Source organism: Prosopis cineraria, unplaced genomic scaffold (assembly GCF_029017545.1).
Source record: "Prosopis cineraria cultivar Desert tree isolate PC_DT_omini unplaced genomic scaffold, ASM2901754v1 PC11, whole genome shotgun sequence".
Classification (NCBI taxonomy): domain Eukaryota; kingdom Viridiplantae; phylum Streptophyta; class Magnoliopsida; order Fabales; family Fabaceae; genus Prosopis; species Prosopis cineraria.
In genome coordinates, this window is record NW_026555342.1 from 880,322 (window position 1) to 904,643 (window position 24,322).

Consider the following 24,322-nt stretch of genomic DNA (forward strand, 5'->3'; position numbering starts at 1 on the left):
ATGCCATCTCAACACATTTTCCTTGAACTTTTATTTTCTTCATGAATAATGCAAAATAGCATAGTTCAACTGAACAAGCTAGTTTGTCCTCCAACCTTACGAATCTAGAATAACTAATTAAGTTGAAACAGAGCTATCCACATATATATAACATTATTGGCCATTATCATAATTAATCAAGCACTGTACTTCAGTTTTCAGTGCATAATTTTTTTAAAAAGTTCTGGCATTGCTCTTCTTCCTTTAGAGGCTTTAATTAAGCTAGTTTGTCCTCCAACCTTACGAATCTAGAATAACTAATTAAGTTGAAACAGAGCTATCCACATATATATAACATTATTGGCCATTATTCATAATTAATCAAGCACTGTACTTCAGTTTTCAGTGCATAATTTTTTTTTAAAAAGTTCTGGCATTGCTCTTCTTCCTTTAGAGGCTTTAATTTGATTCAGGGAAAGAGTAACCTGCCATTCAATAAATAAAATGATAATTAATAAAAAGTGATAATCCTAATTGTTTAGTGTTTAAGTATAGATAAACTCACCTATATGAATCACAAATCATATTCATGTAAGACACAAGGGCATAACATCAAAAAGTTCATTGTCATGTACAACTATATTAATATGAGGTTAACAAAATCGTATCAAATTTTTAGATGTGTAAGTGTAAGAGTTATTCAAAAGTTGTAAAAAGTGATGTTTAGCTTGAGCTCCAGGCCAGTATATTTTCATTCCCTCAGCCAATATCATAGAAAACTTGGGATATTACTACCACTTGTCTAGACTAATCCAAATCCTTGCTGTGTGATACTGTTGTTACTAATGGTAGGTTATAGGTACCTTAAGGAATATGGATGTTTTTGACATATTTATTTACGAGATTGCATATCCTAGACTTGAACTTGACCTTAGGATAAATTAATTCAACTCTCTTAACTAATTGAACTAAGTGCTTTTTAGTATCCAAGACAATTTTTATACAATACACTATCAAATAATACATGTTTTTGAGGAGCTGAAATGAGAAAATTTAACTTTTGGTCCTTGAATTTGTTCTCAATTATTGATTCAATTCTTGAACTTGGACTTAAAAAACTCAATCCTTTTAGTTTCTTGAATTGGGATGGCTATGTCATTATAATTGCTTGACTCTAATCAGTCACAAATTTCTTAACTTGGAACAATCCAATCATTATAATTTTTGATTCGATACAACTTAATCTCTATAATTCTTTAGCTCAATAAATTGCAAGGATTGAATTGTAGTGGGTTAAAATTATATTAAAGGACTAAATTAATAATTGATAGAAAATTTATAGACTAAAAATTATATTATCTAGATTAAAATAATTAATCTACAATAACTGGAAACTCGGCTTACAATCATGTCCATAAAAAAAAAGTAAGTAATAAAACACAGCTCTCACAAAGGAGGTTATGGTAACTTACCTCATTGTGAAAGAACTGTCTAATGCCTGGCCTTGTTCATGCTCAAACCATTGGGCCTATTATCAACACAATTTTATTTCCCAGTTTGATACAATTTCCATATAAGAACTGAAGAAAACGAGAAACATAAGAATCTAAAACCTAAGTACCTGATCTAATGTCTCGTTTTCTTCCATGGATTTGATTTCCTGAATTGGAATTAAGTTTAAAAACATGAAAAATGAGACATTATCACTATGAAGACACATTAATAAGAAATTAATGAGAGAATTAATGACAAGAACCTGACCACCTTAATTAGTCTCTGGTTTTCTTCTGTGAGTTCGGCTTCCTTTATTGACATCAAAATGAAACACATTATCAAAACAAAACAGAGACATGAATGAAGACTCACAACGTACTAAGCCCAGGTTGTTCCATTGAATAAAATATTCCTACAACCATTTCATATCTATTGTTACTTAATGTTATACACAAAGATTAAGAAATCTTTTTAAAATATTACTATATGTTGATTGAAATGCCCTCATTCAATCCCCTCGTCATATGAAAGAGAATGAGAAATAAGATTAATTGAAGAGAAAGATGATAGGTTAGAAGAAACAGTGGTATTAAGAGATGTACTACCCTGCTCCCATTTTGTCATTAATACTCTTTTCGTCTCAATTTATAAGATAGATTTTGACAAAATTACACATACTAATAAAATTTATTAAATATACTTTACAATTTTATTTTTTAAAAAATAAATAAAATTTCAAAAATACATCTCATTTAATCTAACCTTATTTGTGAGACATTGAATAGATATACATACATACATATATATATATATATATATACATTTATTTATTTATAATAAGGAGGAAAGGGTAGTACTGGAACAAGTATAATTAATAAAATTTTATTTTTTTATTAAAGTATCTTGTATTTTAGATCTAATTATACTTGATTAGATGTCCAATGTGTAGTTTTTGTGCATATTTAAAGCGTTGACTTTGTGTATTTAGAAAAATGCATGAGAGTCTTAGTTTTATATGTGAGTTTATGAAGTTTGAATTTTTGTATCTTGGAACATGTGATTTGTGATATTTGCAATCTTTATTAAACAAGGGCTTATTTGAATGGTCAAAGAAATGATTTTTTTTCTTCTTCTTCTTTTTTCGATATAGACTTAACATCGTTAAATCATGAAGTAAATGAAGGGAGTGCCTTAGATATTACGCTACTAATAAGGACCATGCAATAGTCAAAATGGCGTTACTTTTTACTGAGATAGACTTAATGTCGTTAAACCCATTAGATGACTTAGTGATGAAAAACCATAAAAATATATTATAAAGACTAAAAATAAAACCTGATTAAAGTATCAAGAAAAACTTTAGATGAAAGATAAAAAGTATAGAAGGAGTAGCTGGTGGTTTATGTTTTTGTTCGAGGGGTGAGGAGTTTGATAAATACATACATACATACATACATACATACATATATATATATATATATATATAAGATTTATAGAAGACTTATATGAAAAGATAATTATTCTCTATCTATGACAATTATATAATACATATATTTCATATTTTTGGTCAGATAATTATTCTCTATCTATGACAATTATATAATACATATATTTCATATTTTTGGTCCTTAATTTTCTTTAATATATATATATATATATTTGCCAAAAAAAGTTAATTTAAATATCTTATATGTTAGCAAATACTAGAAAAATTAAAATTTCTTAACACTAACCCTAGAGATTATCAATAATTTCTTATTACAATAGAGGGGAAAAGACAAAATGCATAGGATGCTTTAATTCTGCCAAATAAACATTACTTCTAACCTTTTTTTGAAGAATATTGATCTCCTGCTCATATACTTCAACCTGAAATGCATAGAATTAATTTCAGTTTTAATTATTACCATGCCGTACACATAATTCCATAAATTGCTTGCTTGGTTTGGATAGAGGGAAGTTTAAAAGTGGGAGGAAAATAGATAGAAGAGAATACTAGGAAGTAAAACTTTTAAAAATAATAATTTTTTATTCCCTCATCTCTATTTTTTTTTTCCTCCATCCAAACCAAGAATAAATGGAATAGGAATGCATGAAAAAGGTAGAGACAATGTTGTAATGAATAGCAAAAAATATCAATCTGCTCTAATTTTATATTATATATTGTCCTTTGAAGGTTTTAGGGTTTGATTTGGAGTGCCAAAAGTTAAATTTTAATTATTACATCTAGAAAATTTTCAAACATTTAATTTCAGTATTTTTAAGAATCAAAGAGCTTTAAAATGATAATGATACTATTTGGCTAGATTATTTCATATTTTAGATTCTTTTAAAAAAAATCCTTGTGAGATGGCTAAAAAAAGACTAGAGACAGTAATTGACAAGAGTTGGTACATAGTGACAAGAAATTGAGTTTTCAAAAGAGTAAGTGAAAACCATGAGCGAATTATTAACTCTCAGTTGCCCTTAACCGTAGTGGTTGTGTTAACTTTGAACATACAATCAATTAGTTGTATATATCTTGTGCAAATTAAAAATGAATGTGTTAAGTTAATGCTCAACATTGTTATTTGAACATACCGAGTTCTCATGCAGGAACGATATTGCACTCATCACTTTATTATTAATGTAACCTATACACTTATGGTATTCACATAATCACATTGTATCATATTAGGGTAAGCTAGATCCTGTGGTTGGAGGTGAGTTAGGAAACCATGCATTGTTGATGAGCACAAGATAAACCTTCATTTGAGTTCATAAGTTTTATGATAGTTGAAAATTGCAAGTTGCTACCTAGTGAGCATAAGAAAAACCATCATTTTTAATCATGTTTTTTTTAGTAGGAAAAATTAATCTCTCATCTCTCTAGTAGTATTCTTTAGCAGACATGGCAGTAAGACTAACAAACCAAGATAAATCTCATTATTTGATTTACTCTACCTACTTTTACTGTTTTTTGTTATTGTGTCTTAGCTTTAAGCCAAATGAATCACAACTGTAAGGAACCTACATGCTATTTCATAATTTACATGTTATTTCTACTGATAAATCAATGGGTGCTTTGTTAGCCCACGAAAGTAGGCTAAATATAATAAACCCCAAGAAACGAGTACAAAGAGGGCATTTCAGGTGAACAAATTAAATGTTCCTTTTCTTATAGTTTTCTATGCTTTTGTGGTTTTGTTGTGTATGTCTCTAACCCAACTTCTTTTGAAGAAGCAATAGAAAAATTGGGATCATCACAAGGTGATATGATAGAGATGCAAGACATTCAAAAAGCCAACATGGGAGTTGGATGATGTTCTTGAAGGCCAAAAATGTTAAAGGGCTCCATTGGGCATTCCAAATGATGAAGTATAACACTAATGGAAGAAATTAAGAGCACAAAGCTCACTTTGTTTCTAGAGGATACTTAGAACAAGGTGTGGATTTTGAGGAGACTTTTCCCATAGTTTTTCAACTTAAACAAACTGAGAGTTTTGATGATTTCATGCAAAGTTTGCTTCTTTTTTTGGCACAAGAAATTCGCTTTTTAAATAGTGAGTTAGAAAAGAGGATGCTTATGTAACATCGCAAAATTCCAAAGGGACTACCATGAAAATTCATAAAAATCAACATGTAAAGAATTCTACAGTTTTATGGTTTAATCAGAATCAAGCAAAGTTAAGGGAAAATAGTAGCAAAAACGTATAATATCAGAAGTTTTGGTAGAAAAGGGCCACTCAACATCAGCATAGACCAAAAGGGCAAATGATATTTACAAGAGATTAAATTACCCATATATGGTTATCCTCATGTGTCTGAATAATTCCTTTTAGAAAAGATATTTAATTTTAAATTTTTAATATACTAACGATTTCATAAAGTATATATATTAATATATTAATCATTTCACAAAGCAAGCCCTGCCCACTATAAACCCTAGTTTTCTAATTCCTTTTCCGCTTAGAAGAAAGAAGAGAAGAAGCAACGATAGCTTTGATAGGAGGCAAAGAAGTGTAAAAAACAAAAAAACAAAAAAAAAACCAAGAGAAATGGAGCAAGTTCTCTACATCACTAGCCTTAACTTCTTCTCTCTTATAGTTCCACGCGATCTAATCCCTCCTTTATATTGAAAATTCAATATTCAATTTAGCCAATTGAGATCTTCACCATATATAATTTTTACGTCATTTATTTCTCATATTCTATGTTGCTACATTGAAAAACTAAAAAGCGGAGAGATCAAATGGTGATAATCTAAACCATACAAATTAAATCAAAATGGTGCTCTGAAAAAGGGAAAAAGACAAACCTTTGCTTTTGAAATTCGATGCAAGCTTGTGCTGAGTAAATCTTCTAGTTTTCTTAGGTCTTTTAAGGACAAGTCTTGCAGTTCTTCTCCATTGAGCCGTCTTTAATTAGATGTAGAACAACATATTTGAATCAACAATAAACAAATTATAGCATCTCTGATTATAAAAAATATCTAACAGCATATAAATTAATTAATACCTCACTTCGAGAGTCTTATCTCTTAGTTCCTTGTTTACCTTGAAATATTCACCTTCAACCTGTACAATTACCCAAAAAAAAAAATAAAAGAACTACTATCTATTGTGTATCTCAAAATTTCTAGAAACCAATATGTAATTTAAAGGCCCTATTCATCACTACAAAAAAATAGTGAATTAGCAATGAAATTCATCACTACATAATTAATAAAATTTAGCAGTGGAATGTTCTATTGCAAAAATTCTGTCATCATTTCGTCGCTTATCTAAAAATAATTTATCTATAAAATTTACTTACAAAATATTCCAGTGCAAATTGTTAGGACATCTTATTTTAATTTAGTGACAAAATATGCGACAAAAATTTAATCACAAAGCTTTCTGTCATAATTTCATTGCCAATTCTATCACAAATTAATTTAATTTAATTTAATTTTTTATAATATATATTATATATGATTTATTTAATAATTTATTATTATGCTATATTAAATAAATAATTTACAAACTTTACATTAATAATAATAGAAATTGTATACTTAATTATTCTTATTTAAAAATAAAAATAAAATAAAAGATATTAATAAAAAATTTAAAAATTTAAAAAATTATATATTATATAGATACAAATTATAATAAAATATATAATGACAGTATAATATTTTTAAATTTAATATTAAATTTATTATTGAAAATAATTTTTTTAAAATAAAATATAATAGACATAAGTATTATATATAAATTAATTTTACCATATTAATAAATATAATGTTAAAAAAAAGTAAATTTAAATAATATATTTATTAATATATATATGTGTGTGATTAAAAATTATATATTTAATTTATCAATTAAGACTAAAGATTCATTTAGCTTAACTAACAATAAGGTGGACACAAAAACATTGTGAGTGGGAGGTTGTGAATTTGAGCTTAGTCAAGACATAACTTAAAGTAATAATATTTGACATAATAGTGACAAATAACATGGTGGTGAGGCGCCGGTGAGGTGGTGTTGAAGTGGCACAGGTCCACTAGGTAATGTGGCAATAATATTTTAATTAGCCTAAAAATTATCAATGGAATAAATCCTTTAAACAATTTGCAACGGATTTAAAACAATTTATTCTTATTTAGTGACAAAAAATTTTCAATCACTAATTAGTGATAGAATACAATTTCATCACTAATTCCACTACTAATTAGTGATGAAATTGCAAATTTCATTGTTAATGAATTAATAATGATATTTTTACCTATAAAAATATTTTGTCGCTAATTATATTGCTAACCATTTTGTAACAAACTTTTTACTAAATAGCAATGGAATAATCAGCTATTTTTTTATAGTGTGTTAGTTATAGTTTGAAACAAAAAGAATAAAGTATAAAATGATTTGGTACATGAGAAATTTCTTTTATGTTTAATTTTTTTTAAAGAACGAAGATCGAAGATGATTACCATGAATTATAATATTGTATCCATCTTAGTTTTTTAAGACAAACTTAATTAGGTCAAGTTCCTTTATAACCATCAGGTTCATTTATCCAATCAAATTGTGCCACATGTTTTATTTTTTCCACATCATCACTTAGCTCCTAAAGGGGAAAAAAATAGTAAATGTATAAATTCTTGAATTGAATAAATGGACCTAATCGTTATTAGGAACTTAACCTAAGTTTTATTCAATTTTTTTTTGATGAAAATAAGTATCTTTTGTTTTATCTAACCAAATAAGGCAATAATATCTGAAATTGTAAATATTATATTTAGACAAAAATAATAAAATTTCGAAATAAACAAGTTAATGCCCAAAAACATTTTCCACTTCCAAGGCAACGAAATCTGCCTGGGTAACTCATAACATCATATTAGAGCAAGAAAATGGTAAATGTGTCTAAACTTCATTTGTTTGCTTTGGAGAGTATCCACAAGGCATTTAACCAAAAATTAACTCAGAACTAGAGGAATATTTTCAGTGACTCACTTGTTCAATCCAAACAATAATTCAGATAGTAAATTTAAATACATTTTCAAATTCAAAAACTTACATTTTAGTGTACTCTAAGCATTTTTATAGTATAGTATATAGTCTATCATACCTTAGAATAAAATAATTACTTTTTTAATGTACTCTAAGAATTCAATTATGTTTATAAAATAATTAAAAAAATATAATTATTGATCCCCATAATTTTATTATATTTTGCTTTTAGTTCTTATAGTTTTCAGTTCCTATATTTTCAACAAGATTAGATGATGTTTGTCGCTCAGGTCTCTATAGTTTCAATATTTTTTAGTAGTTTTAATCCCTATAAGAACTTAAAACATTGAAATAAAATTATAGAGACTAAAAATAAAATAAATTTAAACTATTGAACCAATAATTATGTTTTTCCAAATAATTATTTTATACCTGCACCTCTTGGGATGGTTGGCATGACTTGGCAAGGATCACATCCGAGTACAAGTTTCTCCTTTCAATAACCTGCCTCATGCTTTAAACAACAAAAATGTTGCAAATTAGTTTGTATTATATTATTATGTTTACTATATTATGGTACCTTAAATAATATTTATTTAGTGCAAAGGCAAGTACACATTTTGAGAACAACAACAATAAGCCTTATCCCATTAGGTGGGGTCAGCTACATGGATTATATGATGTCATTATTCTCTATCATTTATTAAGTTTTTATGAATATTGTTAATTAAAAAGTCTCGCTTAACAACTTCTAAAAATATTCTCTTCAATCTTCTTCTACCTTTTTGACAGGACTCAAAGTCATTTATTTCACTCTTCCCACAGGTTATTCCCGTGGTCTTCTTTGTACATGTCCGAACCACCTCAAACGACATATATAATATTTTGAAAGGAGAAAGTATTTGCATATATCATTACTTACTCTTGGTGAGTTTTGAAATTTGAATCTAGTTTTGTGTATAATTAAACTTTTACAATTGGTTGAACAAGTTGAAATGATAATTCAGGAAACAAAAAATGAATTATAGCTAAATAGTGTACTTCAATTTTATGCACACACAACTAAAATTAAGTCATGTTTGGCATAATGGAAAGTTTTAAGTTATCTTAATGAAAAGCTCCTTCCCATGTTTGAGAGAGCTGAGCTTTCCAAAGAGCTATATATTATGACCTACCAAACACACTAAGACGAATTTTATAATCTCTCTCCTCCATTTTTTGAGACTTCTTCATTTCAACCAAACATGGCCTTAATGAGTTAATGTTGTGGCTCTATCTTGTTGGTTATAAGTAAATTTACTAAGTCAAGTATGGTGTGTTGGTCTCAAATGGAAAAGTTATCAAATGAAAGAATATGATTGGAAGATATATTGAATGATAAGAGACAACCTACTCAATTGTTTAATTAGAAATTGGTTTCACATTATTATATCTCAAGATAAAAATTAGAGTGATTTTAATTGAATTTTCCTTATATTTCTGCACTAATCTGTCTCCATTCTTTGTCCACCAATAGCTAAGAGGTTCAACATTGCTCCAATCTAGTGGTACAAGACCTCAACCATGTTTGTTATAAAAAGAAATATGCCGCGCCATGCATGTCATTGTCTAATTTCCTTGATTTACCAAAGATACTAATTATGGAACTTGGCATGCTTGTGTAAAATTTAGTGTTCTAAAAACTGAACCACATCGGCCGGTTAAACTGAAAACCGACTCTTGGTCTGTTTCGATTGACTCTTCAAAACCAACCATAAGAGAATCGGTCAATGACCTAAAAAAATCGGTCAAAAGCTAGAAAAATTGGTTGGAAACCAAATTGGTTCCCTTAAAAATTGGTATGAATTATTTAAAAATTTTAAAAAATTAATTTAAAATTAATTAAAACAAAGAATAGCCAAGAATAATTAATATTAATCATGTATTTATCAACAATATATCATTTTAAAAAAATTAATTATTTATAGGTCCCAACTATACTTGAAATAAATAGTAAATTTTGACATGTAAATATTGAATTTTGACTTGTAAATAAGCTGAAAAAACAATTATTTTTAATTTTTCCCTAAAATAAGGCTTACTTAAGTACTGCACAAAGGGAGGCTATGGATATGGTAACAAGAAAAGATTAGCAATCTCTTACTCTCATTCACCAACTCTTAATTAAATGACGTCATGTTTGTTGCCAAATAATATACTATAGGTGGAAAACTATTTTTAGCCAAATTATATGGGATAAATATGATTTATACTAAATTTTATAAATTTTTATTTGATCAATTAAAATTGTTCATCAAATGTAAATTTAAATGGAAGCCAAATTTAATTGGGTGAATTTGAATAAAGAATTCATTTATGCTTGTATATGCAATTAGTCATATATCTATGCACCAATTTCTTCCAAATGGCTTCGCCAAACGTTACAGAGAGATGTTTTACTTAGAGATAAATACGTGATAATGTGTAATATAATTCATCTAAATTGAATCTTAATCCAGCATACATAGGCTCATTCAAATATAAATAATATCATTTAAATATTTAATTTATCTTAATTCGTAAACAGCCAAAAGATCAGTTTGATCATCATATTTTGGACTCCATCAACACGATGAACATTAAATCATTCAACTCATTTAATAAATGAGCCAAGCATTGCACAATAATCAGTTAAGATCAATATATGATGACAATAAGAGAAACATCAAGAGGTATAACATACAAACATCAATATTTTTTTAATATAAGCTAATATATAGCCTTAGAAAATTTTAGGTATCTTCAAAACAAGAATGACCTGTCTGTTCTAGTAGCATGTTTTTATAACCTCTTTGGAATGTTTTAATCTAGTTAATCAACAAAAAGAAATCATGAACCAAAAATTAAGTTTGGATCTGCCTCTAATATATTAAAGGCTTGCCAGATTTGTACTTTATTGTTTAGGAAGTTTAAGTTAATTAAAATAGACGATTCAAATGTTCTGATCTTTTAATATTTTTAATTTTGAAGAAAATAAAGTACAAATAAACACAATTTTCTAACAGAATAATTGAAAAGTAACTTTAAATAAAAAGTAAAATAAAAATATTAAGATCGAACAATGTGAAAAAGATAGATGCAGCCTATATCTCTCAAGTGATATAGAGAGGAAATGCAGTGCTAGTGCAGCTTGAATAGTAGGTTTGAGACCTTGTTTTTTTTATAGAATCTAAGACAAACAATATTATTCATAACTAATAAATAACATTATTTATGACTTATAAATAGTGTAATCTTTCACAAATTTGGAAAAACTTCATATATCTACAAAAGACAGATAACATATTGGAATAAATAAAAACCTATGGATCGCTTAAATACGTTTATGAAATTCATTGTTTCTACAGACATCCAACATATGTATATGATATACTCTCTCCATTTAAAAATATAAGATATTTTTAAACCAAATTTTGCCCTCCAATAAATTAGTCACTTACTTCTAAATTAACCTTATTTTTTTATATTTATTCCTACTAAATACCATTACAATAAATATAAAGTCATTTATTAATAAGGACACTTAAAAAAAAGACAATAATTATACCTTAAAAAGCTAAAAATGCTTTACATTTTTTAATGAAGAGAATATATGATATTTTCATTAATTTCTAACCATTATTTTGCAGGATTTGAATCTTTAGAAGTGGATACTACACATGATTTTACATAAACATTCAACAAATTCCATAGCATGTTCAAAGACTAATGTAAGTTAAGCTGACATGTCCATGCTCAAACTCTATATCCACTTCAGAATTTATGTAGCAGTAATTAACGTCAAGACATTGCATATATAAGAAGTTGAATTTGTAAGCAAGACAAGCAATCATGATGAAATTAATAATTCTAAGATACACCCACACAGTAATTTGAGCCAAACTCAAATTCACTTAAAAAAAATTAAAGTCAAACTTGATTATATAGACTTTTTTAAGAAAGTATGATACCTTAAGCTCGATTTAAATAAACTCGATCCAAATTGAACCCAACTCAAATAAGCTAATCTGTTGAAATTTTCAACTCTATATGTATATAAAGTTGATAATTTTGCCCATTGAAAAAAGTTAAGGTTAAACTTGGTTATATGAACTTTCTACACTACTACAAAATACATATTTTAGAGTGTGTCTTTAAAAGCGCTTAATCAAAAAAGCGCTTTGAAAAAGTGAGGCAAAATATATTGGAGTGCTTCCTTAAAAAAGTGCTTTTGTATATTAGGCTTTTCATAGCGCTATTTTAAAAAGCACTCTAAAAGAGTAAAAAATTAAAAAATATTGATATCCTCAAAGAGCGCTCCTAAAGAACTAATTCTTTCAGAGTGTTCTTTTAAATAGCGCTTCAAAAGAGTAAAATAAAAAAATTAAAAAAAATATTGATATCCTTTAGAAGCGCTCTTTTAAAAGAATATTTTTGAAGAATTAACTCTTTTAAAGTACTCTTTTAAAAAGCGCTCCGAATAAGTAAAATAAATAAATTTAAAAATATTTATATATTTTAGGAGCATTTTTTTAAAGGACTACGTTCTTTTAAAAAAAACTTTAAAAGAGTAAAATAAAAAAATATTTATATAAAAGAGTGCTTTTAAAAGACTAACTCTCCTGAAGCTCTTTGTAAAAATAAATCTAATTTAGATTGAGTCTAATATTCTGATCCACCTAAATTACTGAGTATGGACACACATGGATAAAGACCCAATAAACGTATGGACGATATCACACCTTTTTTTATCAGCATATATATGTATATATACGGTTCAGGTTTTTCCTCTTACCGTGAGAAAAAGTACAATGGAAGCAATTTGGATCTGAATTATTTGGCCTATTAAGTGGTTCTCAAATCTCGAGAAAATGAGAGAGAGAGAGAGAGAGAGAGGATACCTTGTACTAGAGTAATCAAAGAGTTTGCCAGAAGCAGAAAACACGAAGAGTGCAATCTCAGCGTCACAGAGAGTAGAGAGCTCCACGGCCTTCTTGAACAGACCTTTCCTCCTCTTTGAGAAAGCCACTTGCCTCGCTGCTACGTTCTCTATTTTCTCTATTGCTATCTTTCTTCTCGTCATTTCAAACTAAACACACACAGATTCAAATCAAAATTATAGAAATTAGGGAAATCTACAAAATAATCCAGTCTCATAAAAAGAATAATTATGCAGAATATTATGCTCTGGGTGTAAAACGAGACAGATAATCATATAGAGAGAGAGAGACGCAGGATATAACTGCAGATCTATGAAAGGAAAGAGAACATAAATATGAAATGGTGGAAAAGTTCTTAGTTCTTACCAGAATATTCCGCAATGGGCTGACTGTGTCGAGATCGAGATCGAGATCGAGATCGAGAGAGAGAGAGAGAGAGAGAGAGAGAGAGAGAGAGTCTTGGAGAGGAGAGCAAACGGAACTTCTTGGTGAGATTGAGGAAACTTGGTCCTGGAGGAGACGGCAGACAGGCTTTGCCTGTATTATTTTTTTTTATTTTAAACCTTGGTACCTTATCTTCACTTTTATATTTTCCTTTTGAGTAAATTAATTTCATTAATTGCAGCTTTATATGGGCACAGGCATTGCCTTTTAGATAGCCAATCAATACAAGAGAAATCCCGGCCTTACATGCGATTGGCTTAAAATAAATTATACTATGATACTCTCAGTTTTGTATGTTAATCGCTTTCTGAAAACACGAATTATTTTATTTTAAATTAAAATTTTTAAACTATTATTAAAAAATAAAAGAAAAAAGATTAAAAATGATATTATATATATTTTTATTTATATCTTTTATTTAAAAATTATATTAAAATTTTACTTATTTTTATTTGTTATATTTTTATTATATTAGTATTTATAAAATGAATAGAAATACGTTAAAAAAAATGAAGAAAGTATCATTTTATATTTGTGTGTGTGTCCACGTGTATCATGAGTTTGGTGTTTTCCTGTACTATTCAGATGTGATGGCCCAGGTGGCGTTATTATAGATAGTTACATGTGGTCCCCACACGGCTGGCAATCAGTGGTGCGTGCAATTAAAGCGATTGGGTTTTGCCTTTTATGGGGGTAAGTTTAATTATATTTTTCTTTTTCGAATTATAAATAAACTACATATTTCAATAAAAAATGAATAATTAGCAATGTGGTAACATGTACTCTTGATGGGCCTAAACAGGATAGTCTCTGCCGCCATAACTATGTCAAACACTATATTAATCACGTCGTACACGTTCCGTCGTACTAATTTTTGCTTTCAATCCATTTTGCACGGAATTTTAAATTCAAATTCAAATTCAAATTAATCCACACACGCAACTGCGTTGTAGTGTACGGATGTTTGTTTAGTTCAGTTTAGAGTTGGGTGAAATTGAACTTGGATAGGACTGATCATTTGCAAGTTGAATTTTAAGAAAAAAATGATTTTAATGCAATGGATTTTTTTCACCCCCCAATATTCAAAAACAGAAAGTAGCAGTACAAAAGAAAAAATAGTATTAAAAAAAAAAAAAGCGTAGCTGGCAACAGCAGAGCTAAAGGACTGAAGGAACAAAGAAAACATAGATAGGAATTCCCAGCCATAGATGCTGTGAGGGGACCAAAATGCAAAATTACATAATAGTGGGGGCTGAGAATTAAGTTAGCATTTTTTGCAAGTGAAAACTAAATAATTTTGACAAAAATTTTGTGACATCCTAATCCTGCATAAACAAGCCATTAGCAAGGATATTTACTAAGGGAGAAGGGGTTGTAACGCACAATCTTTTCCATACTGTTTTCTAAATATAGGTCAAGCATATTAAACAATAATTCAATTATAAAGTACTAAAATTCACTTGAAGCAATGAGAGTTAGCCGAGAATTTTTTCAAGATTAATAAATTCCTCCACTAGAATTACACAACTCCAATCAAGAAATTTCTTCTTTAACAATATGAACAAGTGAAAGATAAATTAGAATGAATCAAGACCTCTACAAGACTATTCTCAAAACAGCAATTCAAAATAAAGTCTAAAGCAAGCAACACATATTTGAACAAAGAATATTCCACCAAATCACCTCTTTCACGTAGCCTCTCATTTGAAGATTCCATCAGTCTGCTATACGAACTCTCTACATTGATTCTAGTTCTTGACCCAACCATTAGCCATCCAATATGAATTCAGAGAATCTGATATAATTTGAATAATCAAAGAGTCATAAAACTTTATTGCAAATCTAAAAACTCTGTCAAACTTATAACACCTCCAACTTAAAAATAGAACCCACCTCAAGCATAATAAAGCAATCCTCTAATAATACTAGATAAACGCAACTACTTAGATCGAGCTGAAATAGAGTTCATTCTCACACATGCTACAATTAAGAGAATAAGTTCCAATTAGATCCTTTCTGATGCACCTTATCTTTTTAAAAGGGAAGACTGCCTCCTACCTCCAGCCCTTTCAGCGCTTTTGGATGACCCTTTGTACCCGCATTAGGAATTCTACTTCCCCCAAGTCTAAAAGGTGGATCTCCTCTCTTTCTATGAAAGAGAAGACTTCTCCCTTTGTTGACACTTCCTTAGGTTGGGGATTAGCACACCCTACTATTGCTTAAATCAAAAGTGCTTAACCGATTATTGCTCTTTTGGTTTATTTCATAAGGTTGGATTTATTTCAAGGTTTTGCCTATCCTATTTATTTTATTTCACTCCTTTCCCTTTTTAGCTCTAATTGAGGAATGGCAATATCATTTTGGCCTGGCCTTCTCTCTTCTCTTTAAATGTAGTTTCCTATTCATATTTCAATATGTTATATTGCTTATATCTTCCTCTATCTTTGGTTCTCGAGGTTCTCATGTTTCAATCCTAATGTAATGGATTGGATTTCACCCTTGCAATAATAGAGGTATGGGTAAATTGGTTGACAATCTATCTAAAAGGAAAGCCATGACCATATAGTTTTCCTCTCATGGATAGAGCCAACCTTACTCTATGTGCTTTCTTAGGTGGGCTACCGTCCTTTTCCATTCTACTACTTTACATCTTAGCTTGTCTTTGTCTTCGTCTTTGTGTCTGCCGATTCAATTGATGCCGTGAGGCTAAGAAGGATGGCTCAACATGAATCCCTATTCTTATTTTATTCCTAGTTCTACATTCTTCAATAGAATAAAAAGTAGTTGCCAATCACTTAGTTTTGAGTTCAAATTTTGACTAATTCTAGCTCTAAGGGATGGAATAAGATAGAATAATAAAAGGGTTTAGTATATATGGGACATATCTGTGTTCTCTGTTTAGTACCCTAGATTGTGAAAATCCCCTTTATGTCAAGAGTATGTAATTTCTCTCCACTTAGTGGGACAAGGCTTGTTGCCATATATCAAGAGTAGCTTCTAACGTATAGGAGAACATTAACCAAAAATAGTCATGCAAGTCTATCCAACAATTTCATATCAAGCAAGTATAGACTGTAAAGTAAATATGAGAAAAAGAATTATACAATAAAGAATAGGATTCAAAACTATGAATTAATTAAAACATTAACCTCAGTACATTCAATCCCATATCCTCTATCCATAAGACTTTTGACTAATCAACTTGCATCTAACATCAATCATCGTACCTTGAAATTCAAGCACCAACACCTCCATTATTGTCATGAACCTATTTTTCCTAATCTTCAAATCCAATCTAACTAATACAAAATCAAACGGCACCCAACAAAGATAATCATCCACCATTTCCATGCAAATAGAGTATCTCCATACTCTACCCACTTGTGGCCCAACCTTAACGAACAATTAGTTCCCAATATGATGGTTGCCTCCCACCTTTAATCTGTCTATTTCCTCCATGCATGCACCTAGACCTACACACACACCCAACCTAAAACACTAAATCTTCCACTTGCTCTCACCTGACATGAGTTAAGAAAAGAGATTTCTCAATCATGTCGCTATCACGTGGAGAGCCCTCCGACAAGGAAGGACAGGGGGAAGCCTTGGTAGAGCACACTCCGCAAGGCTGATGACGACCCACTCTCACAAGGGAAACTATAGGAGAGAAAAACATTGAGAGATAGTCTCTTTTGTAATGCTATGGAAATTATGTTTGAAAATTAGGTTATATTTGGTCATCTAGCTAGAATTGGTTGAAGAGAAACAAAAATGGAACCAAAATCATGAAGTTGAGTAGTTTAGTATACATCAACCCAAATGTTCAAGAATCTCTATTTAGCCAAATGCCTTGAATCCAATTTCCATCAGATGGAATTGGCTTTATTTTAAGGAATTCTCATCACTACCTTTAATCTCTCTCCTATCATTGTCACTGACAATGCTCTAATGAATCAAGCAAAGAGAAGGGCAACAATGAGAATTTTTTTCCTTTAATTTTGAAAGGGACATTAAAGTCTTTATACATTTTAAATACACTTAACAAATAAAATTATATTCAGAATTTATCTAAAAAACAAACATATTTTTAAAACTCAAATCTATTTTACTTCTAATTCTGATTTGATTCCATTAAAAACTTTTCTATCATATCAAAATAGACATAGATCAAAATATATCTAAATTTAAATGGGACATTCCCTTGAAGGCTCAAAAACATTACTCTAGTCCATGTAGCTCTTGTTTGTCCATTCCTCTTGGTTAAGAAACGCTCCCATCTAACTTTGAGATCACTTATCACCTTATAACATATCACAATTAATATTTTCATGCTTAGAGTAGTCATCATTAAGGTACCCTGGCTTACCAAATCACATATATGACTCTCAAAATTTTACAAATTAACTATTGTTGGAAAATTTATTTTTATCGTTAGTATTAATTTATATTGATATAATGATATGACTTTGATGACATTCTTGTTCCCCTCACACTAATTGATATACTAATTTATTTAGCTTTAAATTTAAGTAGCCACTTCGCACACATGAGTTCAAGATTGATTAAAATCACACTAAAGAATTACTCAAAAAAAAATCATACTGCATAAGAAAATATTGGAATAACTTGGAAAAACTTAAATAAAAGTTAAATTCAAGAAATAATGCACAAGGCTCTGTACATATAAATCTCAAGTGTATCTTTGTGTTACAAGACTTTCAATTCATAACATCTGAAAAGAGAGGCAATAATTTAGAGGATAAGAGTCTGAAAATCTGTGATCACCTGCTTCATTATTCGGTTTTTTTCCATGAATTGGATTCCCTGTACATGAAAGTCAAACATATTGCAGTAGCAAAGGTGACTGAGAGTGTACGTGGAACATTGCCAGTGTCATAAAAAGCATCACTTGAGTTTTTCTTGAAATCCGTTATGTATTAGTGAAATCACATACATTAGTTTGTCAGAATATGGATCTCAATTTTCTCATCATGGGAAATTTTCAAATTTTAGTGTCATAAGTGAAGAGAAGAGTAAGAATCAAATCTCTAAGAATTACCCCATTTCGTGGAAAATACTACTCAAAAAGGGATTCTCGTAGAACTGATAATTCAACTATGAATACTCATAAGTGACCCTTTCTGTGCATTCCATTTTGTTCGTATTATAAGACTTTGCTTTTGAAGTATCATATTAAAAAATACAAGACAAATCTTTTAAGGTATAATTAATACAGTTTTTCAAAAATACCCTTAATTAAAGATGTAATTAATAAGGTTTTCTAATTAAGACAACCTATTAAATAAAAGTAAATATAGAAAGAATCTGCAATTTTGAATCCCGTTAACTGACTTAATGGAGAGTATAAATTAGTTAAAAGTTTCTAATAATTCAAAATGAAGATTATAAAAAGAGTGGCGTATGCGCACTAATTTCACATACGTTAATTGCTACTATATAAATAAACTAAAGGAGTAAAGTTAAGTAGTTTTCGAAGTCAAGTCGAAATTTTCATCAAGCAGTGGGTAAAATCCTTTGAAGATGACTTAAAATACATGATTGGATTGTAAGTAACAAAACATCCTTGCTACAGCATGCACAATTACTAAGATTCAATCCAAGTTACTTCAATTTTTCAAAGTCAAAAAACAAAAAACAAAAAAGTCAAGTAGTTTTTGATCAAGCTCTTCAATGGTTTTGTTTTCTCCTATTGTTCCTTCTACAATACTGTGAAAGACCCATTTTATGTTTGGAACTACTTCAAGTGACTTAAATGTATTGAATACACTTCGATAAAATTGACATAAAATATTTTCCTGCTTCTTGAAATATAAGTTATATAATGAGATTTCATTTTACGAGCTACTGCACACATCAATATTGCTTATATATAATCAGTTGATAAAAAGAGAAGTTCATAGATCCTAACATTCTTTGGCACATGTAGATATAGATATAGCATATCCTAAAATTCTAAGTTTGGCGCAGTATTTACCTTTCTCTTAAGTGCATTGATCTGTTTTAAGATTCTTTCATCCTGAAACAATATATAATCATAGTAAAAATGTCAACTCAAGAGCTTGGATGCAATAACTATACAAAATCACAACTCATAAAGGTAAAGGATAAGGAAGAAAACAGGCCAATTTCTTCACACAGCGAAAGATAACTAGCAGTTATAATCACTAAACTAGGTATATTTTTTATGCACAGTAAAGGCGTTAACTTTTTTTAAAATGTACAAATATAAAGAAGTTTGATAAGTACCAAAAATAGATTTCCAAAATAGAAAATGTGCACATCATCAAGTAGATTCTGCATCAGCAATAATGTAGGTTTAAAGAAATATACAGAATCTTGTGGAAGAACATTAAAAGAAGTCATAGGGCAAAATGTAGGAAGCCATATTGCTCATAACTTAGCTCGTGAACAAGATATAGTGACTATTATATTGATGCATGATTGATGAAAAGATATTATATTTCTTCTGCATTCAATTCCTAAAAGTAAATGAAGAATACAAATTTCATACTCCCTACAATCAAAAAATACAAGGCATTTTTTCTGATGTTAAATATTTAAAAATATAAGGAATTTTAGTTATCCAATGTGTAATTAATGAGTCTTTTTCCACAAGTACTCTTAAAAAATAAATCACTCAACCATTAACCTTTAAGTAATCCACCCAATTAAATAAGGATAAATATGAAAAGATAGTATCAATTTAAAGATAATTAACCAACTCATTATAAGTATAACTTAGTTAAAAATATCTTATATTTTTTAATAGATGGAGTATGACAAAGTATTATTCCTCCTTTCCCAAAATGCAAGTTACTCTAATTTTAATTTTACCCAAACCAATAAAGTTGGTTAAAGTTAGTTAATGGAACATCTTTAACTTTACAAAAGTTACTTGAACATTTTGAATAGCCCTTATTAAAATATATTCTCTTATTAATGATATATCTCTATTAATATCTCATGGGGAAAATTTAAAAAGATAACATTTAATGACATAAAATGACTAACGTTTTGGGATGGAGATGGTAGAAATTTGCTTAGAACTTGACAAACTTTAGAGAGGACGAAGATCAAAGCACAAAATGGATCAAATTGAAACCTTTGTTTTTGAAACACGGGACAAGCCTCTTTCAAGTCTTTCCTCTAGTGTCTGCAATTCTTCGTGTGCATCCTTGAAGCTCTTCCCCATTCAGCTGCCTGTTGAAATAATTTCTAGCGCAAATCATCATGTGTCTTAGGAACATAATAATCATGTGAACGTTCATGCGTGGTATGTATAGTATGAAGTTGTCCACCTCAATTCACGAGTCTTTTCTGCTACTACTACCTTGTGCAGCTCCTTCTCATCACCTTCGAGCTTGTACAAATTTCAAAAGGAGAAAAAAAAAAAACAAAGGAAAGATACAAAAAGACTTGAGAAAATTAGCCTATTATGATTTCATATCCATTACTTCATATATTATCATAAATTGATTTCAACATTATGTTGCCCCTCAAAGAAATGCTCTTTTTAGCTCTCCTGTGCAGCTAATTCAGGACCTAGGGTTTTCTGTAGGGCAATTCAGTTTCACTTTTGTTCATAACATTAGACCCTATTATCCTGGCACCTGATCAATCTAGAAGGGGAAATATCTTCAAGGGAAGAGAGAGAAGAAAAGGAAGTTATGGACAACAAATTATAAAGAATCAAGAGGGAGGGAACTATAGGTATAATGAACGTAATTTCTTCAGTGAGTTTAATTCTTCCAAAGAATTAGATCCTTTTTTTTTTCCTTATTGCTCACAAGTGTCCTACTAGTGGAGGTAATCCTATTCAAGGCATGGCCGGACATTAAATGTGAACCTCTCCTGGCAAGAATTTAAACCTAGATTCGTCAAGTTGTGAGGGACTAACTCCTCCTGTTGGACCCAACCCCCATTACTGAAGCAGATCCTTTTTCCCCTCTGGTTCATTGTTCATTTGGTAAGTGTTTACTTAGTTATTCAGTAGTCATAATTAAGATATCATTTGGGGGGGTGCGTAAGTCATAATTTAGAGAAACTAGGAGTTAAGTATGTTATCCAAAATAGAAAAACAAAAGTAAGAAGTCAAGTAAACAGGGTAGGCCGCCGCATATGTTTATTTGTACAAAACATAAGAGATGGTATATTGTTAACAGCTAATAAATAGAACAACTTTCTATAAATATAAATATATTGATGATTGATGTTAATCATTGATTACCTGCAGATCAACAGATGGTTTGCCTTGTATTTGAATGGCTGAATGTTGATCATACCTTTCTATTACCTGCTGAATACTGAAACCAAAAAAAAAAAAAAACAGTAACTCATTTGAGTGCCTTTATCCATTTTATTCCTTGAAATCAGTTAATGCAAAAGATCATATCATTAAGCACAGTTTTATACATGTCAAACTAAATAATGAAATTCTTCAGAATCCCAATGGTTTTACTCAGAACCTTCAACTGGGCGGATGCTAATCATGATTCAATTACTTCATCAAATCTATAAAAATATTTATTCATTCGTCGACCCTTTAGTTATTACTTAACAGAAACAACAATACTAAAACACTAACATTGCACTTTAAGGTTAGAAATTAATAAATAAAAAGAAATCATGTAGATTCTAACTAGTGGTCAACCTATAATTCTAGCCCTTTGAATTCAATTTGTTAAACGAGGAAGATCATGGAGTTATTACAAAAGCCCCTTATCAAGCGGATGAGAAATGCTGCTGTATTATCAGATTAAGAAGTTATACAATAAAATTCAAAACATATGCTCCTAGCTAGCTAGTTTTATAGATCATACAAAGTGAGAGATGCTAAGCGCAAATACACACGCGCACACATTGATGATGATGATGATGATGATGATGATGATGATGATGAGCATTCACACAGTTTCATATTGCATTCTTAAATCACTCACGATGATATTGTGGAAACCTCTCTCTCTCTCTCTCTCTCTCTCTCACGCCCCCCCCCCCAATTAAATATCCCTCTGTACGTGTGTGTGTGTGTGTGTGTGTGTGTTCAAAATGAAAGTGCGAGGAAGAGATAAAACACACACACACACACACGAACCTTGAGCTAGCATAGTCATAAAGCTTGCCAGTGGAAGAGAAGACCAAGAGAGCAATCTCAGCATCACAGAGAGTTGAGAGTTCATGTGCCTTCTTGAAGAGACCTTTCCTTCTCTTTGAGAAAGTCACTTGTCTTGCTGTTACACTGTCTATTTTCTTTATCTGTATTTTCCTTCTCGTCATCTCCCCTCTTCTTCATCCGTAACACATGGTTATTAAATACAGTAAATTATACAGTCAAAAAATTACATATACATATGTATCAGCAGAATCAAAGTGGGGGTAAAACTGTACTTGAACTGATAAATGGAGAGGCTATTATACATGCAGTAAATCCAGTGGGTTTCACACTACTATTCTTAACAAAATCCAAGTGTCCCACCAAGAACGGACAGATCAGAGATGAGAATCGGGAAAGAAGTGAGAAAATGTTGCTTTTGTTGCTAAAAATATGAACTATAGAAAGATTAGTGACCTTGAAAGAATACAAGAAATAATTGAAAAAAGTCCAATATATCGAACTGAAGAATTTCCAACTCAACAATATCAGTCCAAAGGTTAGAGTACTTTGAAGTAATGTCTTCACGACCAAATTAGGTAAGAGAAACTCAGCTACCAGTAGTTGAAAAATGGAAAGCGAGAAAAGAGGAAAAAAAAATCGAGTGTTTCGAAATGAACCTCAAACCAAAAGTTACTGAGGGTGAAGAACCAAAAATAAATAAAACCTCCAAATAAAGCCATTTTAGAAGAAGGAAAGTGAAACCGAAGCTCCAGAAAATAAAGGATCCAACCTGGTAGGTATTGAAGAGACTTGTGTTATGAATATCGCATCAGACTTCTTCTTCTCTCTTGTTCTTCAGCTTTCGCGGTTCGTACATTAATGGCTTTCTAAAAGAAATTAATATATATGCTTTTTTTCCCCTTTATGGGCAAGTTGATGTTTCCTCTGTAGCCACTATTTTAATTTCATATTCTGTTCTCTACCATTTCACTGTCGGAGAACTTAAAAAGAAAAAGTAAAGGGTCCGTTTGTTTTTGCTCACATAAATTTTGTCTATGTTTTTTTATTTTTTTCTACCAGAAAGAAGTTTGAAAGGAATTATTTAAGAAAAAATGATAATAAAATTTTTTTATTATGTAAATAATATTTTGATCATTCAAAATGTTATAATTTTTTTAAAATTTTTAAAAATTTTTCTATCATTAAAAAATTAATATAAAAGATTAAATTATATTTGATTAAAATAAAAATCCCCAACCTTAGAAGATATACTTGCAAATTTGTGAATTGTTATTGAATTCTTACAATTTTGCAGGAAAAAAAAAGTTGTGAATATTATAATAAAATTTGTAAATGACAATTGATATTTGTAACACTTGAGGAATATCAATATTTTAAATACAAACTTGTGAATTACTGTTGAATTCTTGTGAATTTAAGAAGAAAAATGTGAATTTTAGAACAAAATTTATAAATAAAAATTGATATTTACAATACTTGAGAAATATTAGAATTTCAAATGTGAACTTGTAAATTGTTGAATTTTTATGAATTTAAAAATAAAATTGTGAATCTTGAAACAAAACTTATAAATGACAATTGATATTTGCAACACTTAAAGAATATTAAAATTTTAAATACGAACTTATGAATTGTAGTTAAATTCTTATGATTTTAGAAAGAGAAGTTGTGAATCTTGAAACAAAACTTGTCTGAGGCCTGGGATTTTTGTTTGAATCAAGAGGCTTGGGATTTTTATATAAATTCTTTAATGACAAAAAAGTCTCTAAAGATTTTAAAAGAATTATAGTATTTTGAAGGACTAAAATATCAATTTAAATAATTTAAAGGGG

The 24,322-nt window shown here is 29.6% G+C and overlaps 2 protein-coding genes across 7 annotated transcripts; both read right to left on the minus strand.

Annotated features, from left to right (window-relative positions):
- Positions 1 to 274: 274 nt before the first annotated feature.
- LOC129285967 (MADS-box protein JOINTLESS-like) lies at positions 275 to 13,442 on the minus strand. Of its 6 annotated transcripts, none has more exons than XR_008587436.1 (10): positions 13,277 to 13,442; positions 12,872 to 13,059; positions 8,385 to 8,466; positions 5,971 to 6,029; positions 5,771 to 5,870; positions 3,301 to 3,342; positions 1,736 to 1,782; positions 1,601 to 1,639; positions 1,452 to 1,507; positions 275 to 464 (listed from the first exon to the last, which is right to left on the minus strand). XR_008587436.1 is itself a non-coding variant. In XM_054921983.1 (10 exons), the coding sequence occupies exons 2-10, from the start codon at positions 13,051 to 13,053 to the stop codon at positions 449 to 451; spliced, it is 615 nt and encodes a 204-aa protein (XP_054777958.1). In that variant the 5' UTR covers positions 13,054 to 13,059; positions 13,277 to 13,442; the 3' UTR covers positions 275 to 448. The 6 variants fall into 6 exon arrangements, 2 of the variants coding, with proteins under 2 accessions (XP_054777958.1, XP_054777957.1); XR_008587433.1 differs by having other exon boundaries at positions 1,744 to 1,885; XR_008587434.1 differs by having other exon boundaries at positions 1,736 to 1,885.
- Positions 13,443 to 18,139: 4,697 nt separating this feature from the next.
- Positions 18,140 to 23,335, minus strand: LOC129285971 (MADS-box protein JOINTLESS-like). The gene is made up of 7 exons (XM_054921987.1): positions 23,260 to 23,335; positions 22,470 to 22,658; positions 21,603 to 21,678; positions 20,674 to 20,735; positions 20,478 to 20,575; positions 19,350 to 19,391; positions 18,140 to 18,178 (listed from the first exon to the last, which is right to left on the minus strand). The coding sequence occupies exons 2-5, from the start codon at positions 22,649 to 22,651 to the stop codon at positions 20,509 to 20,511; spliced, it is 387 nt and encodes a 128-aa protein (XP_054777962.1). The 5' UTR covers positions 22,652 to 22,658; positions 23,260 to 23,335; the 3' UTR covers positions 18,140 to 18,178; positions 19,350 to 19,391; positions 20,478 to 20,508.
- Positions 23,336 to 24,322: the final 987 nt, after the last annotated feature.